Source organism: Terrapene carolina, unplaced genomic scaffold (genome assembly GCF_002925995.2).
Source record: "Terrapene carolina triunguis isolate 2854851 unplaced genomic scaffold, T_m_triunguis-2.0 Scaffold58, whole genome shotgun sequence".
NCBI lineage: Eukaryota > Metazoa > Chordata > Testudines > Emydidae > Terrapene > Terrapene triunguis.
The window spans coordinates 55,438,277-55,455,260 of NW_020664409.1; the positions used below are offsets into that span (position 1 = coordinate 55,438,277).

The following is a 16,984-nucleotide window of genomic DNA, read 5'->3' on the forward strand; positions in this document are numbered from 1 at the left end:
GTGGTCACAGCCAGATCTGCTGTTGCGGAGGCTCTTAACTACGGTTTCTGATCTGCTGTCCCCAGTGGGCGGTGTCTTGTCTCGTTAGGGTTTGGTCCAAGGTCTTGAAAGGTCTGACTCTGGATAGGGGCTTTTTGCATCTTGAGGTTAGTATTGTTGAGTCTTGGGCCGGATTCTATGTAGGAGTGGGTGGTGCTTTTCATTGGGCTCTCGTTCTGGTCCTCTAGTGTCCTGTGATATAGGGAGTGTGAGTTGCTCTGGCTGAGAGAGCACTAACAGCTCAGGACTCTGTTGTGTGATCATCAGAAAGGGGACAGTTCCTCTCATTGCCCTGCAGTCGTTGTTGGAAGAGTTCCAGTGTGTGTACACAACTTGCTTACAGAGCTCTCCAGATGGGCATGCCTAGGGAGAGGAAGCTGAGCACTTTGTCTTGCAAGCTGTCAGGTGTCTGTGTCTTTGATACAGCTTTGGGTCCAGGGTGCAAGAGAGAAGGGTTTTGGAGCCATGTACTCTGTTTAGGTGTTGCTTTGGGGCTCCCAGGGTTAAGGGGGATGGCGGTAGAAGAGGAGCTCCCTTCCTAAAGTGAAGGAGACATTATTCAGAAAATACTTCAGTTTATCTAGACTTTTTTCCTATTCAGTAGATCAATGTCATTTCTTCACCTTGTAACAAGATGCAATGAATTTCCCAACCCCTGCTGCAAGGTGTTGAGGGTGCGAATAGGACCTGGCATTGAGTAGGTACACTTCTCTTCTGTCCGAGTCCCTGGGATGGGGAAAAGGAGCAGCCACCTCCTGTGTAATGATATAAAACTCTATCTTCAGGAGATTTCTTTGTGTCTTGTACAAAATTGCTTATGGCTGTAAACTGCTCATTTTGTGGAAAAGTTGCAATTATGGGGGGAAACTAACAGTTGTACTGGAGTTGATGTGTTAGAACTCCATTAAGGCTCCTTCTAAAACAACAAATACTTTGCATCCTCCCCCCATCCCTTTATTGCATGATATGAATTTGGGTCTCCTGGGGGAATGTAATTTATGTCCATTAATATAAAATTGTAAGGTATTAGTATTTAAAGATTTGCTGCAGTGACACTAGAGTTTTTTTTAATTTATTTTCATACAAATGTTAGGGGAAGCTGGTCAATTCTCTTCCCTACACCATCCAAAAGACACCCTTCTGTTTTCTGATTCTGAACATGCCATAACTCAATATGGAATGTGGTTTGTCACTCACTTCTCTATTTTTGAGGTTTGTGTTATCGCTTGCTAAACTTATTACAACACACTATTTACCCTATGTCTGCAGTTTCAAGACCTTTGTGCTTCTCCCAACAACCACCACACTCCTGGGAATTTCACAGATAAATCACTAGCTCCATTTTTCATGCAGTCAGGTGTTTCATAGCTTTCAGTGAAGATACACTTAACATGATTATACACTGAGATACCTAAATTTGGATTTAGAGCGGCTGTTGTGTTATGCTGACTTGATATGTTTCATGTTTAAACTGAAAAAGCCATTTATCGGATAGACTAGAAGAACTCCAATGAAACTGTTCTGGTCTCATGAGTACCTAAACATACATTTTTTTTGTGTTGTTTTGTTTTTTTAAATAGTGCTCACCAGAACATTAATCTGATCTTTCAGGTGACTGCTATTTACTACTCTAAATGGAAGAATTTAATAAAATACATCTTAAAAGCTTATAACAGGAGTTAATAAAAACAAGAAAATTCAAATTTAGAGGAGATCACATAATTCCCTGTAACTATTTTCTTGAAGATCCTTTTGGAACTAAAGAAGGAATACCATTAACTCTTTAACTGGAACTTTTTTTGTAGGCTTATTACAATCTTAATATTTTCAGTATTTTTATATTAACTTTTTGTGTCTGCAGTGTTTGTAGTGATTTTCAAAATTGGCTTTTGTATTACTTTAAAAAAAGAATGCAATATGGAAGACTTGTTAGATCATTTTTTTTTTCAAGTTTAATTTGTATGCAGCAGTAAAGGATTGCTATTTTTATTTCTTTGATACTCTCTTTAAAGCTGTATAAATTACCTCAGCTATATCCTGCTTGATGGTAGCCTTAATGTGTGGTGTCTAATTGATGCTTAGCTTCCATAAGCACCTTTCACTATAAATCACAACCGTGCCACATTAGAAATTGTGACACCAACTTGTATTGTAGGCATAAAATAGATGCTTTCTATATCCTTAGATTTTTTTTTTAAGACATCTATTGTGACCTTATTCTCTGAGGAAAGACTGTTGATTCACCATTTCCCTGTAGACATTTGGATCAGTGCAGAGTGGGTGTAAAACACTATCAGTCTGAGTTTGGTAATACTTTGCACTGGTGTAAGTGACTACCCAAAGGGTTGGGTATGGATGAATTGGGCCCACAGTATTGTGTTGCTGTAAGTTTCTTAATGCGCTTCTTGGTTTGCCTTTGAATCTGTTCTACTTAACTATGTTACATTCTTGGAATTTTGTTATAGCTGTATCGGTCCCAGGATATTAGAGTTACAAGGTGGGTGAGGTAATATGTTTTGGACCAACTTCTATTGGATAGAGAGACAAGCTTTCTCGAATATATTACCTCACCCCTTGTCACTGTTGGAATTTGGCAGTATGAACTGTTCCATTGACTTCTGCAGAATTAGGGATATCTAAATTTGAAGAGTATGCTTAGATTTGATGCTGCATATCCCATCAGCTTTTTGTTCTGGAGACGTTCCATTTTCTAGATCTCTTACCCTGTTGGTTATGAAATTTTGGTGTATACTTTTATAGAGCTCTTTACAAATATTGCAACACCCTCCTTAAATATGTCAGTATTCTCAATGGTCTAGGAGGTATACCTGGTTCTGCCTCAGCACTAAACTAGGTGACCTGACTTCTCTTCCAGCCCTACATTTCTATGATTTTAAAGATGGGAACTGGAGACAAAGTAGTAAAGTGACTTGTCCAAACACACACACAGCCAGTAACCCAGCCAGAATTGGAGTTTACGATGATCTGACTCCCAATACCATATTCGTTATTCTAGACTATCCTGCCTCTCCAAATTATGTGACTGGATGTATGTTAATAGAGTCAAAAAGGGGATAACAACCCTCTGGTCGATGTTTACAGAAGCCTGACTGCCTGCTGAAGCAGAATTAGACTCCCTACAGGTGGTTGAAGTAAAGGAAGTGGGATAGGCTTTATCGTAAGATCTGTCAGAAGCAGCTCAAGGCACTATGGCCAAAACTTTAAATCCATATTTATGAGCTTGTCCTTAGGCACCCAAATTTTGAAAATTTTTGCCTAAATTAATTGGAGCTGCTACACAGGAAGGTTGAGGAAGCAATCCAGAAAACATAAGTGTTGGCATATGACCAGTGCGAATGGACTTTACTGCCTGTAGTTCATCACTGAGACTAATTTAATGCATTTGCAGTTGTTGTATCCCTTCGTCCAGATTCTCTGGCTAGAGATTAATCATTAAGGACTAAATATGGGTAAATAAGTCTTCACTAACAATTCTAGAGGGCTGCTCTTAAGGCAGATCTAGGAGCTTGCTGAATACATGCTCAGTTGTTAGTAATGATCCACACTACAGTCATTCAACAGTGGTGGAGCCTGCAGTTCTTCGCATTCTGTCTTGCAATAAACAAGAATCCTGACAGATCCAACCTGAGATACAAATGTTGAAATTTCACATGTAACAGTTAGTGGTTGTCCCAGGACAGATAAAATAAGTGTTGCTGTCCTAGGGGAGGCATACTCTTCAGTGGGATTATAAGTAGAAAATGTCTCCCTTATTCTTTCTCCCCAGTGAAACTGAGGTAGGGGATGCAAAGTAGGCAATTATCCCCTATTCCTGTTCCTCTTCATTCTTCTTTAACCTTTCTCACTCACCTCTGTCCTCTTCCTTTCCCGTAGGGAGAATAACAAAAGAGTTAAATTTCACCTTGACCAGATTATTGCAGAGTGACCGGTGGTGGGGGAGGGGTGGTGGTGATGATTTTGTTTTTACAGCAGCAGCTTACAGGTTAAGGGGTGGAGGAGGAACACAATTCACACTCTTCTTTTTTCCAGTTTGACAGCAGTTTGTCTTCATTCAGTTTTATCATTTTGCAGAAGGCCAATGTTGCACTTCCTGTCTTATGAACTAGCATTGCTTTCATCATCTCTTATCTGAAGGAGCTCCAAGTGCAAGCTGTTCCCTAGGGTATTTACCACTAATGGGAGCAGAACTGAAATGGCAACCAGCAGGAATGCGTGAAGAGCTGAGGGGGGTGGGCCTGGGCATGTAGGGAAGTGCTCTGCACTCTCCTTTGCTGGACAGATTTTAGTAAACATCAGCAGGAGAGTTGAAAACCCTCTTTAAAACTTACAAAAAGGTCCATAAAATGAAAATGCACATGGTATTAAAGGGTGGTCTGTTTGAAACCTGAATTATTTTGAAGTTAGTCATTCAACAAATCCAAATGGACTTGGGTCCCTTTTGAAATTCAGGTAGCTTTGTTAGGGTTTAGGCTAGCGATGGACAAATTTAATATACTTTTTAAGTCTCATGATCCTCTGACAGTCCCTGGCTCTCTTCTTCCTGTGATTATCCTATCTTGATGTACTGAAACTGATACTATGGCCTAATTTAAAGAGAGAACATGAAACCTGTTTTTAACTCTTAACCATGACAAATAATTGAAATATCTCCTATTTATCCAGCGTTATTTCTTGCAGGTCCCTCCTGCACCAGAATCCATCTCAGCTGGAGCTTGCCAGATCTTGATTTCACTTGTGACCCAGCCCTGGATTTGGACCTAGCTTTCCAGAGGTGAAAGGTTAGTGTAGCCACCAAATGTCTTTCTCCTTGTGGTCATTTGTTTATATTGCCTCTTAAAAGGTACATGCCAGATTCTTTTCCTGCTGACTCTCTTTTCCAAATACATTTGGAAAAGTCCTCTTATTTTCACCTGCCCTCCCACTCCTCTTGCCCGCTCCACCTCCCTGTCTGCTTCCTCCTATTGCTCAAAGTGCTGAAAGGAAGATGGTACCCTTCCTTTACAGTGTGGGAACACCAGCAGCATTGTTGTCAGTGGAGCTTTGGGCATGCTGTTTGGTTATTAATTTCAGTGCTACAGCCAGCATGGAGTACACATAAACTGTCTAATCTAGTTTTAGCTTTTGAGGGACAGGGACTTTTTTTCTTGCAGTGTGTCTGTACAGCATCCTGCACAATGGGACTGGGATCCTGATTGGGTCCTCTGGGTGCTGTCGTAAGATAACTAGTTAAAATAGTTAGACTAAAATGTTTCTCTTTTATTAGATACAAAACTTGAGAGGCCTTTCATAGTACAGTTTGGGCCAAGTTTCCAATCACCACGGAAAAGTATTAGAATAGGAGGGGGCTGGCTTTCACCCACCTTTCATTTACAGGGCTTTTTGGGGGTGCTTAGAATATCACCCAGCTACTCTTCAGAGGGGTATTGTCCATGGTGAAGGATTAAAGTCAGCAGGAGGGTCATTGGGAAGGGGGCATTGGTGAAACTTTTTTAATTCCTCTCTCCAAAAGTGCAAGCAGCTAGCCATGGTTGACAAGTGGTTAGGACCTTGCTTATGGAACCATATTTGGACATTAAAACTTCACTACTTACTATCCTCTCACAAATCTTCCAGTTTTAAGGAAGTTTATCAAGAAGGTCGAGATGAGCCAACTTCAGCGGTAGATTGAAAAGACTTCTTGGATTCCTGTCGGTCAGGATTCAGATCCTAATATGGAATTGAAATTGTGTGGATGTACTGATAGTGATCCATCTTGCTCAGTTTTTATAATAGGTCACTTGAGGAGATTTTCAAATATATTGTACTGCAATGTTGTATATGTATGGGGGTAGTCAGCTGTGTGTCTGCTTTTTGTAACATCCATGTTCTATTCTCCTGGCAGTCACAGTTCCTGAGAGAGACAGGGATCTGGATAAAATTGAAATGGCTATATAGTTAACCCAGAAAAGAACGAAAGGCATGCTTTTTGGTAAAAGACAATGGTATTGGACAAACGGGTGTCTCACTATCTAACAAGTGTGCATTCTTGGGTTTTGTCAGAATGATTCATGGATCTGTTGCTGCTCTTGTGACAGATCTAGGTATTTGCTTTTGATGATTTTTCATCTAAAACTGCCAAGGAGACTGTGCCCCATTCTTTTCTAATGCAAACCTCACAACAGAGAGCTGTGCAAATAACTGACTATTTTCATTTCATTGGCAGTTCCTAAAAAAAATTTTTTTTTTTTTTTTTTAAAGTTCAGGTTGTTCAATCAAACTTTTTGGGGATTTTCAGCAGGGAAAAAACAGGGTAATTTTCATTCAAGTCAAACTAAACTTTATTTCAGTTTTGGGCATTTAACCTTGTTTTGTTTTAGCAAAGAAAATGAAGGGCTAGATTCACAAAACGGGGAGGGGGGGGAGTGCCATCACCTATAACCTTTATCCTGGAGCACTTACCTGAGATATTGAAGACCAGGGTTTGAATCCTTGCTCTGACCATCAGGCTATAGAGCATTTATCCATGGATTGTTCTCAGTCTCTCCTTTTGAAGCTGTTCCTCTATGTATAAATTAATTAAATTGTCACTGGAACCTAGATGTTCCCCCTCCCAAAGGGGGAGCCCTAAACAGAGGGCTGTAAGTCATATTCTCGCTCTCTGGTCCAATGACTATTTCATTATTTTATACAAAGTGAAACAGCTTCAACAGAAGAAACTCTGAGATTTCCTCCACGTTGGAATACACTGTAGCCCGGTGGTTAGGGGCAATCGCCTACAAAGTGAGAACCTGGTTTCAAGTCCCTGCACCAGAAGGGATTTAAACCTGGGTCTCCCAGTCCCTTAACCACTGGGCTAAAGCTTTATAAGGGGGAACTGCCACCTCCTCTAAACTTTTTTCATTTAAACCAAAACAGTTTGCTGAAATCAACACTAGTTCACAAAACATTCAGTCAACTCAAATCTGTATTTTTCGGTGAAAAAAGTTCTTTGGAAAAGCTTTGCCCATCTGTGTGCAAATGTTTTCTGCACCTTTCCCCCTTCCAGCCTGTGGGAGCTTCAGTTGATGCTGAATGTCTCTCGACTGCTGTGAGTTGCCAGGTGTGGAGACATATCTGCAGTGGATTCCTACGTACACTTGGGTGCAATTCAAGGTATATGGTCTGGTTGTCAGACTTTCATCTTTTCCCTCTACCTGTCATGGGAGTTGAGGCCAGCAGGAAGGCACTTGTTTCTAATAGGGGAGCACTCTATTAACAGTGGTAGAGTTTTCTCAGCTCCTATTTAAAATTCACTCCTCTCGGGTGGTCTGCCAGTGTCTACAAAAGCCTTAAAGGCACACTGCAATACTTGCTTTGTCTGGTGTGATTGTGTTTGTCTTTTTTAATGAGTGATACATCTAACCTGTGATCCTTATTGAATTACCTACTTGCCATGGTGCTAGGCACTGTTGAAATTAGCAAATAAACCTGCTGATCTGCAGTGTTGTAGGGGTGGAGGAATCAAGAAAAATTGAAAAACCTTTTGAAATGAAGTTCTTATGTACGTTACAGTTAAGGAGTTACCATGATAGTTGAGTGCTGCTGGTGAATAGAAACTGCATGAAGGCTTTCACCTTCTGGAATTTCATAGGCAAGCTGCAATTGCTCTTTCCAATTTTACCACCTAATTTTAACGTTGTTTTGCAACGCTATTGTAAGTGTAGTCTCCTCAGGGAAACAAATGCAAACTGCATCATGCAAAGCTTCAAGCAACTTGCAGTATAAATATTTTTATTGTTCTTTGAAGTCTTCAATAGCTGCTCATTCTTTTCCACCAGATCAAGATGAGTAAATTCATCCTGTATCAAACTTGGTGACTCTTCTCTTGGACTTTCTACATTTGAGAATGAGCTATATATCAAATCTGTGCAGTACTGCTCTCTGGACTATGACTTCTTATAATCCATGCCTTTTCTTCAGTAGTACTGCAACTCTTAGTGTCCTGTCATTCTGCTATGGCTTTGAAATCTAAAGAATGTGAGAGGGATGGCCTGTATCTTTACCTTACGTGCCCTAAGTGGAATTGACATGAGGGTGAATGCAAAAATTCCAGGAACATTGTAGGATTAGACACAGTGTCCATTTGTGAGAGGTTGACAGTGCTCAGAGGATGGTGTTAATGAGGGAAGGAAAAAGCTTGCTGTTCTAATGTGTGACGTGATGGCCAGGAAAATAAGTAAGTAAACAATATGAGAAAAATGCAGTCTATGTGTAACTACTAGCTCCATAAATGGGCATAAATGTTTTGTAAATCATATACCTAGTATAAAACATGACTGAAAATATTATACCACTTTGATTGATTGACTTTAGGGGCCTTCTGTACCAAATAATACATATTTGGGGTAATGGGGAAGGACTGCAGTATAATATTTAACTGCAACATTTTTAGTTTATTTTTTAAACTAGGTGTGGGGAGTAAGGGAGCACACTTCTTACAGGTTACGCACCCAAATATAATTTTATAAAAGAGTAATTATGGTTTACAGTATAACACGGCTTTTTAACAGTGGCTCATCAAAGGTACACGTTCCTGGCTGATTTGGTGTGTAGAAGATAATGTAATTTGAATATGTAACTTATTAACATATCTGAATTAAACTTGGAAACTATTACTCTGATGTGAGTTACCAGTAAGTATGGGAAAGTCAAACATTAAGGCAAATGGGAGTCAACTTTTTAAAACAAAATTTGACTGAATATATGGCTGCTTAGTGAATGATCTTGATTTCACTGTGATTATAGCTGTTTCTGCATTTTTAATAATTTCACCATATTAATATTTATCTTTTATTTAATTGTAAATTATAATTAATGATCAAGTTCCTCAAATCTGAGGAGAAACTAGAGGAGATTTGGAAGAGATCAAGGTGATTGGATTTTGAGCATAAGAAGAAAACCAGAACCATCTAAGATTTATTAGCTGAACTTCCCTATTTTGAGAAAATGGCAGTTAAATTTTGAGCTTTTCACTCCCGAAAACTTTCTCCCTGTAGAGTTAGATATGAAACAAGCTAGATATTTAATATTTTAGTGTTACCTTTTTTTAGGGTTGAACTGTATTTGGTTTAAAAACAAAACAAAAAAACTGAAATATCCATACATTCCTGAACAGGAGTTCTTTTGTTAAATTTGTGCATCTATTTATGGTCCTCTTGTGTGTTACTTAAAAGTTCATATTTGTATTGTGGCAACATTTAGAGGCCTCAGTTGGGGATTAGTTTCCTTTGTGCTAGACACACACGACAACAAAAATTGTCCCTGCCCCAGAGATGGTGAGTGAAAGAGGACACCATTAACTTGAAATCTAAACTTCAGAAAACCAGTTAAATACTAACCTGGCCCCGGCCTATTTTGGTAGGTATACTTTTTCATTTTCTTGTCTTTTAAAATGTCCCCCTTCCCTATTGCTGTGTTGAAAGGCCTAAATGAAGAGAGGTTGACTAACAGTCTGTACAGGGGAAATGATGAAACTCTCTAGACAGTGTGCTGTCAAAAGCACAAAGTAAGCAAAACTGGGGGAAGTCTCCCTAATCTGTGAGTTACTGTCGTCATATGCTTCACTTGTAACAAAAGACAGAAGTGACTTTTTAAAATTAACTCTGTCCCTTTAAACTTGATTTGAAAGATTTTCCTCATATGATCTTTCCTTAAATATACTCTGTGTGTTCTGACAGGTATGCAGTGCCCTGAGGTACAGACTTGAACATCTGAAGATATTTAGAAATAATCTTGAATAAATTATTTCTACCTCAATACAACTCTTATGGCTGAGTAAAACTAACTTGACTCTGATGTTAATTATCTGCCTGTCGCCTTGTTGTCCCAAATTGTGCATTACATGCTGTGGCCCTGATCCTGCAAGCTAGTTTTTGTAGCGGGGCCTTGAACACTTGCAGAGCCCCCTTTGAAGTCAATGGGGCTCTGTAAAGGGGCAAAAGCCCACCAGCATGGAACATCTTGTAGGATCAGGGTTTGTGTATGTTGCAGAGATGAGCAGTGTCTGTTGTCCCCACTGGCCAAAGGCCCCAATCAGGATCAGGCACTTTTGCACTATGTACTGTATACCTGCATAGGAAGTTATAATTTCTGCCCAGAGAAAGAGCTCACAGGCTAATTCTAACCATGCAAATGAGCAATGTTTCTGTATTAATCTTACCTTTTTAATTACATTTTAAGGTTGCATGATGGAATTTAAATTTTCCCAAGAAAAGCTTCACATTTTGGATCAGTATCGCTGAGATTGTCTTCTGTTTGTTATACATTGAGTGGAGTCTCTTGACACAAACTTGGCCAAAGAGTACATAAAAATGGATCTCAAAGAAAGCTGCCCAAGTGTTAGCATTCCCAGCTCTGATGAACATAGAGAGAAGAAAAAGAGGTTTACTGTAAGTATGTTAGCATTTCTCTAGACAGACTACTTGTTACTTATGTGCTTTGTTTTGTACATTAGCACACATCTTAAATATTTGACTATTCTTGTGCTCTCCACATACTGATGACAGAAATTAGTGTTTGCTCAAATGATATGTACTGGATATAATGAACAAAATGCTTTACACAATGAATCTTCAAGCAGAATAGGATTTTTATTCTAGAGTTTGTCACTTTTTGTAGATATAGTTCTGGTTTACAAATTCTTGATACCCCTTTAAACAAAACTGCAGATTTTTTTTTTTCATATTTGGCAATTAGTGTATAAATGTGGGGGGAAATTTTTTTTTGCCCTAGCATATCCGATCCAAATGTTGCCATATCTTTTCTGTGAAAAACATAAAATCCCAAGAGTGAGGTGTACTTTAATTTAAAAAAAAAAGAAAAGAAAAGAAAAAGGTGAGCTCCTGAGTATACACACTCCACATTTATTTTACATCTTTACAGTTTTTCTTAATGGTTTTTATACATTTTTAAAGGAAACTCATCACTTATTCATTCTCTCTCTCTCATATATATATTTTCTCTGACTCTTATGCTCTTGGAAGTTTCCCTCCCCTCCTTTTGTTTTTTTGGCCTCCTGATAGACATATTTTGTACATCATGCAGGCTTTTTTTTTTTTTTTTTAATCTGGTGGCAGGCAGTACTTATTTGTTTTGTTTAATGGTGCAAAGAATCTTACTTAATATAGGAAGTAAAGTGGTTTTGGGTGGTTTTGTCTTTGCTTCTATGTCTGTTAGGGTATAAAGAATGCATCCTAATGCTTTCTTTCAAAAATGTGATCTGATTCATTGCCCTGTTGTGCAATTTCCTCCTGAAACTGAGAGCTGCTGACTAGCTTGTTCTATTTTTCTAGAGAATTAGTAAATCCAAGGGTGTTTCACTGATGAAAACTAGTGCAAGGTTTATGTCTGTTTTCAGGCTACAGCAGAGTTATTCTTTTTATCTTCAGAAGGGAAAGAATATTACTTTATGTAGTCAATGTAAATATTCAAGTATATCATGAAGTAACTATTTTGGGGGGAGTGGGGAAAAGAAAAAGGGTGTTTGGTTAACTTGCAGTTTGGGGGGGTCGGTATGTGTTGAAAGTGTATTTCATACGATTTTGTAGTTTGAAAGAAGTAGCTCTCTCAAAAGTCTGATCTTCCTACAACAAAATTAACACATTGTACTGCCTAAATGTTAATTCTTTACAGACTTGTCAGTGGTTGGACATTTGTCCTGAAATTTCTTGCTGTGGTAAGTTCACTAGTGACAGCACTAGAGTGCACAAGACAATGACAGTCCCCAGAGTTTTAAGCACCAGGTCATGTAGAACTTTTTAGGCAGAAAATCAGCTGTAGCCTAGAGACCTGTCTCCCTGGGCACTCCTACTTGTGGAGCTGCACCAACATTAGCAACAGTGGGGAAATTTTAGAGAGAAGAGGTGACAGTAGGCACAGTCTAGCCAGGTGAATGTTCCCTATGGAAGCATATTGCTCAGTTTTGCCCTCTTCCACTTTATATCAAGGAATAATTAGCAGCCTGACAAATTATACTTTTTCACAGCAAAGCTTGTGGGTTTGTCATGTATATTTTAGGATTTAATAACACTATCAGCCAAGAAGCGATGGGTGCAGTAAATTTCAATAGTAGACCTGCATCCTCCAGAGCATTTTTATGGCTATTATACTGCATTTATTTTCTCTCCTCTCGCAAACCCATATCGCAGTGACTCTGGAGCCCCTGGGCATTGCTCCTTGAGCCTGCAGGAGGGGATTACTAAAAGGAGAGACAGACACACATGAGGAAAGCATTATTGTAAAAACCATAAGGAAGATGTGGAAGATTCTTGCACTTAGATGTGTCGCTTTTCTTGAACTGCTTGAACATCCAGCAGGTGAGAGGATAATGTCTCAAAGGCCTAAGCTTTAGGGATGCCACTCCATTCTATTCCCATTCACCCCACAGGAGTCAAACAGTGTAGTTGCCAGTAGTGTGGACAAAAGTGCATGTCTGCATAATATGGTGCATGTCCTCAGGTAAAAAGATGGTACCAGTTGGTAATGCTTAACACTAGGCTAAACTACCACATATTTGTAGTTTGAGTGTTTTGGCTTTTGTGGTAAGATACAGAGTTGTTTCCTTAGTAGGGAAGGCAGGAGATGTCTTTTTAGAAGAAAAAGAAACAGGCTGCACTTGACTGGCTGATTTTGTGACTGCCAGAGGCCTCCACTGCAGGTCTGATGTCAGGGAGTAATCTAAAACAGGGTCCTTTATAGGTGAGGGTGTTTCTTCTACCATGATTAATAATTCTTGCTAAGAGGTTTGACTTTTCATTTTAAAAGGGATGAAGTCAGAAGCTGACTTGAACATTACAATGGGAACAGAGATCTGCATGTGCTCCATTTAAAAAAATAGGATTCATGGGAAGAGATCTGGACAATCCATTTGCCCAGCCATTATTTTTGTGCTTAGCCATAGGAGGGTGGCCCTGTCTAGTGGCAGACACCAGCAAACAAAGGAAAAAGAATACTGTCCCTTTAAAACACCAGCCTCCCTGCTTTGGCCCCTTTATAGATGTGTAAATTAAGACTTGTCTCATCTTGGTTCCCCAGGTGGCTGAGCCTGATCAGGCTCACTTCAGCTGCAGGTAATCAAAGGAAAAGAGTAGTTCTAGCTGACATGGTTAAATCTGTCTGTTTCCCAGGTTAAATCTGCCACCACCCTAGCTTAATGCAGAAATTGCTGGCTCTGCTCTCTCTGTCCCTAATCTGGGGGAGGTAGGGAATAATCCTTCACGTAAATTTCATTGGATCTCCTGGTTACATCTTGGTCTGAGAGTCTCCTGACTTGATTCCCTTCCTGGGGTTGGCAGGAGCTACGAGCAGTCCTGGATTTGGGTAAAGCAGCCACTTTCTAGAATCTTTCAGGCTACAGCAGCAGCAGCACCACATCTGGGAGGAGTGAGACTGGGTGTGTCTTCCTTCTCTCTCAGAACTGTCTTGCAATTTTTCCTTCCTGTTTTTTCTGTGCCTTGGTGAGCCTAGATGGGGATCCTCCCTTTTCCAGCTGGCAGGCCAGCCAATTTCTCTGGGCTGGAGAAGGTGCTTTGCCTGGCTCCCTTGGAAAATAACTAACTCCTCCCTGCCTGACTTCCAGGGGAGTGTTTATAGCCTATTACACTAACTCATATGCTTTCATTAGTCATGGCAGTGTAAGCGTGAATCCATAGATAATACTTCAGAAGAATAATCACTAACTATAAATAGTAACTGTGGGTGCATCATCTCTCTTCTCCTCTTTGGGAGGTGTCTAATTCTGCTGTTGCGGTTTGAGCATGGTTGAAGCAGAATGGATGGTTATGTAATCAGGTTTAGAGTTTATGCCTTTCTGGAAACATGAGTGGCAAACACTACTCTTTTTAAATAAATTCTTTGCTAGACTTGATTGTCAACTTTGTCCAATAATGATGCATCCTAAAAACACTTTTAGGCAGTCTAACGCCACAGATACTATCTGCAGAGGAGTTGCTCTTACAGATAAGTGATTGCTTATATGTTGAATGTACAGCTTTCTCCCACTTGCCTATTTTTGTCAAGACATGCTACTCAACAAAAGCTTGGGTCAGGATGATCTTCAGTGACAACCATGTGCTTTTTTTGGGCTAACAGTACTATGAAGGCTTGCTTCCTTAGTATTTGCTTTTAAAACAAATGTATAGATTTAGCTTGTTTATATATTAACTTATAAAGACCTGACTAAATTTCTGTAGAATGAGGCCACTTTCATTCTTGCATCATTACATTGGACTTGAGGCTTTCTTCATTCTCCACCCTCCCCCACAAAGTGGACTGTATCAGTGTTTTAGTATCTAGTAGCAAGATGCTTCTGCTGAATGTGTATTAATCTTATGGAGTTTATATAGTAGTTTTACTGATGTTTAAGGCTCCAGTTTAAAACAAAATGAGCATTTTGCAGCTTACAGAAAACAGGATTTGTTAATCTTGGATTAACGCTTATATGAAGTTGTAATAAACAAGTAGCTTAGTGAGAAATATGTTTGTGTGTGTACATACATGCACATATAAGCCCCCGAAAACAAAACAGGTGGCTTTTCTGAAACAGATTTTTGGCATTTACTCTGCCTTTGTGTTCCCACAGGTTTACAAAGTATTGGTCTCTGTTGGTAGAAATGAGTGGTTTGTCTTCAGACGATATGCTGAATTTGATAAACTGTACAACACAGTGAGTAAAATGCATTCTAAAGAGTCACACTAAAATCGCACAAAGGAATGCTTGTTTGCTGTATTGTGGTTTGAATTCATTCCTTCATGGTGTGTAGTCGTAGAATATATCATAGAATATCAGGATTGGAAGGGACCTCAAGAGGTCATCTAGTCCAACCCCCTGCTCAAAGCAGGACCAATCCCCAGACAGATTTTTGCCTCAGATCCCTAAATGGCCCCCTCAAGGATTGAACTCACAACCCTGGGTTTAGCAGGCCAATGCTCAAACCACTGAGATATCGTGTTCCACATTAAACCATCGGAGACAGTTTTTCACTAGTTTCAACTTTAATAGGCTTTAGAGGTGTGGGACTTTGGGGTTTGTTGGATATGTGGATATTATTGAATAAGTATGTGTGTGGTATTTATCTGTCTTTGTTCTAAAGCAATTACTTTTTTTTTCTTTAAATTGTTTTTGCAAAGAAAGAAAGGAAACAAGTGTATAGATAGTTGTACTTCTTTGAAAAAACTTGTTTCTTAAAATACACTGCTACCTTGTGTGGCAAACCCAGGACAAACAGCTACAAAGGGCGGGCGGGGGGGGGGGGTAGTAATCAGTCCCAGGGGGTTAAAAAGGCCTCTCCCAAGCCACTGAAGAGAGAGAACCATGGGGAAATAAGGTTCAGCTGGGCAAGGAGTTACTAGGGAATTAATTAGGTTCAGCTGGCTCCAACTGCTTGGGACCTTTTTTAAACCCTCCCTGGTGTGGAAGGGGGTGGGTGGGTGGGGGGGGAGAGAGAGTGAGAGAACCAGGGAAGCTGCCAGTAAGTTAGGAGCAGCAAGGCTCTGAACCCTTCCAGCAAGGAAGGCCGCACTCTGTCCCCAGAAGGGAAGACAAACAAGCACAAGGGACTGACTGAGGGAAGGAATAGCCAGCCCCTGTGATACCTACAGGGTTTTGCTTTGCCCAAGCCTGGGTCTCCAAGGCTGAAAAGGACTGAGCCTGCTGAGGAGAAGGAGGTACTTTGCCACACTCGATATAACGCAACCCGATATAACACGAATTTGGATATAATGCGGTAAAGCAGTGCTCCGGGGGGCGGGGCTGCGCACTCCGGTGAATCAAAGCAAGTTCAATATAACACGGTTTCACCTATAACGCGGTAAGATTTTTTGGCTCCCGAGGACAGCGTTATATCAAGATAGAGGTGTACTTGGAAGTCAGTTAGGAGTTGTCATGATTTCCTGGCGGGGAAGACTTGATCCAGCTAAAATAAGCCTTTGCAGCTGCAGACTCGTGGAAATTCAGTGGATCTCTTGGGTTCGTTGCTGGCAGAGGCTGTTACTACTGTACACACTTAGAGGAGAGCAAGCTGGGCCAGTCCTAGGCATGTGCCAATTTTGTTGTTATCCAGGGCCATGCACTTATGGGGACCCTACTGTCTGCACTCTGTCCTAGTATGTACTCACCTAAAGTCACTGCCTCCAGATCTTACAAGAGGAACTAACCCCCCACGGCCCCTCATATACATGTTAGGAGGCTTGGCTCACAACACATCAGCTGCTGAAACCACCCTCCTTGGCACCCTCAGTGACATGCGCTCTGCTCTGCTCTGTCCACACACCTTGTTTTACCTAGGTGACTGAAGTTTGCCTGGGATGCCACATGTCGTACTTGGCACACCTCTTAGACTACCCATGGGGTCAAGGGAGAAAGAAAGTATCCCCTCTTCAGTGGCTGAAGAATGCTAATATAGCCCACCCATCTGGATTGTCAGATAATGTCACTACTGTCATGAAGCGTAGTTGGCCCCAGCCTTTCTAATGCAAGTGTAGGTTCTTAGAGAAATTAACCAAGGTGAAAAGGGACATCTGCCCCAATTTCTCCTGAAAAGAAGGGAGGGAGCTGGACATTCCAAAGGACTCTGCAAACTGCATAGCATGTCAGGGAGGAACTTGAAATGCCAAATGGAGTTGATATTGAAACTTGCCTAAGGGGTAACTGGAGAAAGGGACCACCAGCTCTTAAATCAGAGGAGAAGAAATAGTCTCCAAAACAGAGAGAGATGTATCTGCTGCTCCTTTCACAATTTTTAGATGGTGGCTTTTAAACACATGGGCTTTGTGGAGATCAAGGAGAATGAATTGGAAGGTATTAGTGTCTTTATCTCTACTAAGATTTCTACCATATTGTAAACTCCTTAGTTTTCCTTCCTATTCCCTCTATTGTTTGGCCTCCTACATAGTATGAATAAATTCTTTA

The 16,984-nt window shown here is 40.3% G+C and overlaps 1 protein-coding gene across 5 annotated transcripts in view; it reads left to right on the forward strand.

Moving 5' to 3' along the window:
- LOC112111582 (serine/threonine-protein kinase Sgk3) overlaps positions 1-16,984 on the forward strand; it is a 79,994-nt gene that overhangs the window by 26,164 nt on the left and 36,846 nt on the right. For 3 of the 5 annotated variants that reach the window (XM_024207043.3, XM_024207047.3, XM_024207045.3), the window contains exons 2-4: positions 4,738-4,838; positions 10,258-10,466; positions 14,657-14,740. In XM_024207043.3, the coding sequence (XP_024062811.1) occupies positions 10,389-10,466; positions 14,657-14,740 (162 nt within the window). In that variant the 5' untranslated portion in view covers positions 4,738-4,838; positions 10,258-10,388. Of the gene's footprint in view, positions 1-4,737; positions 4,839-10,257; positions 10,467-12,224; positions 12,393-14,656; positions 14,741-16,984 lie in introns of those variants that run through there. The other 2 variants (XM_024207048.3, XM_024207046.3) reach the window with 2 other exon arrangements.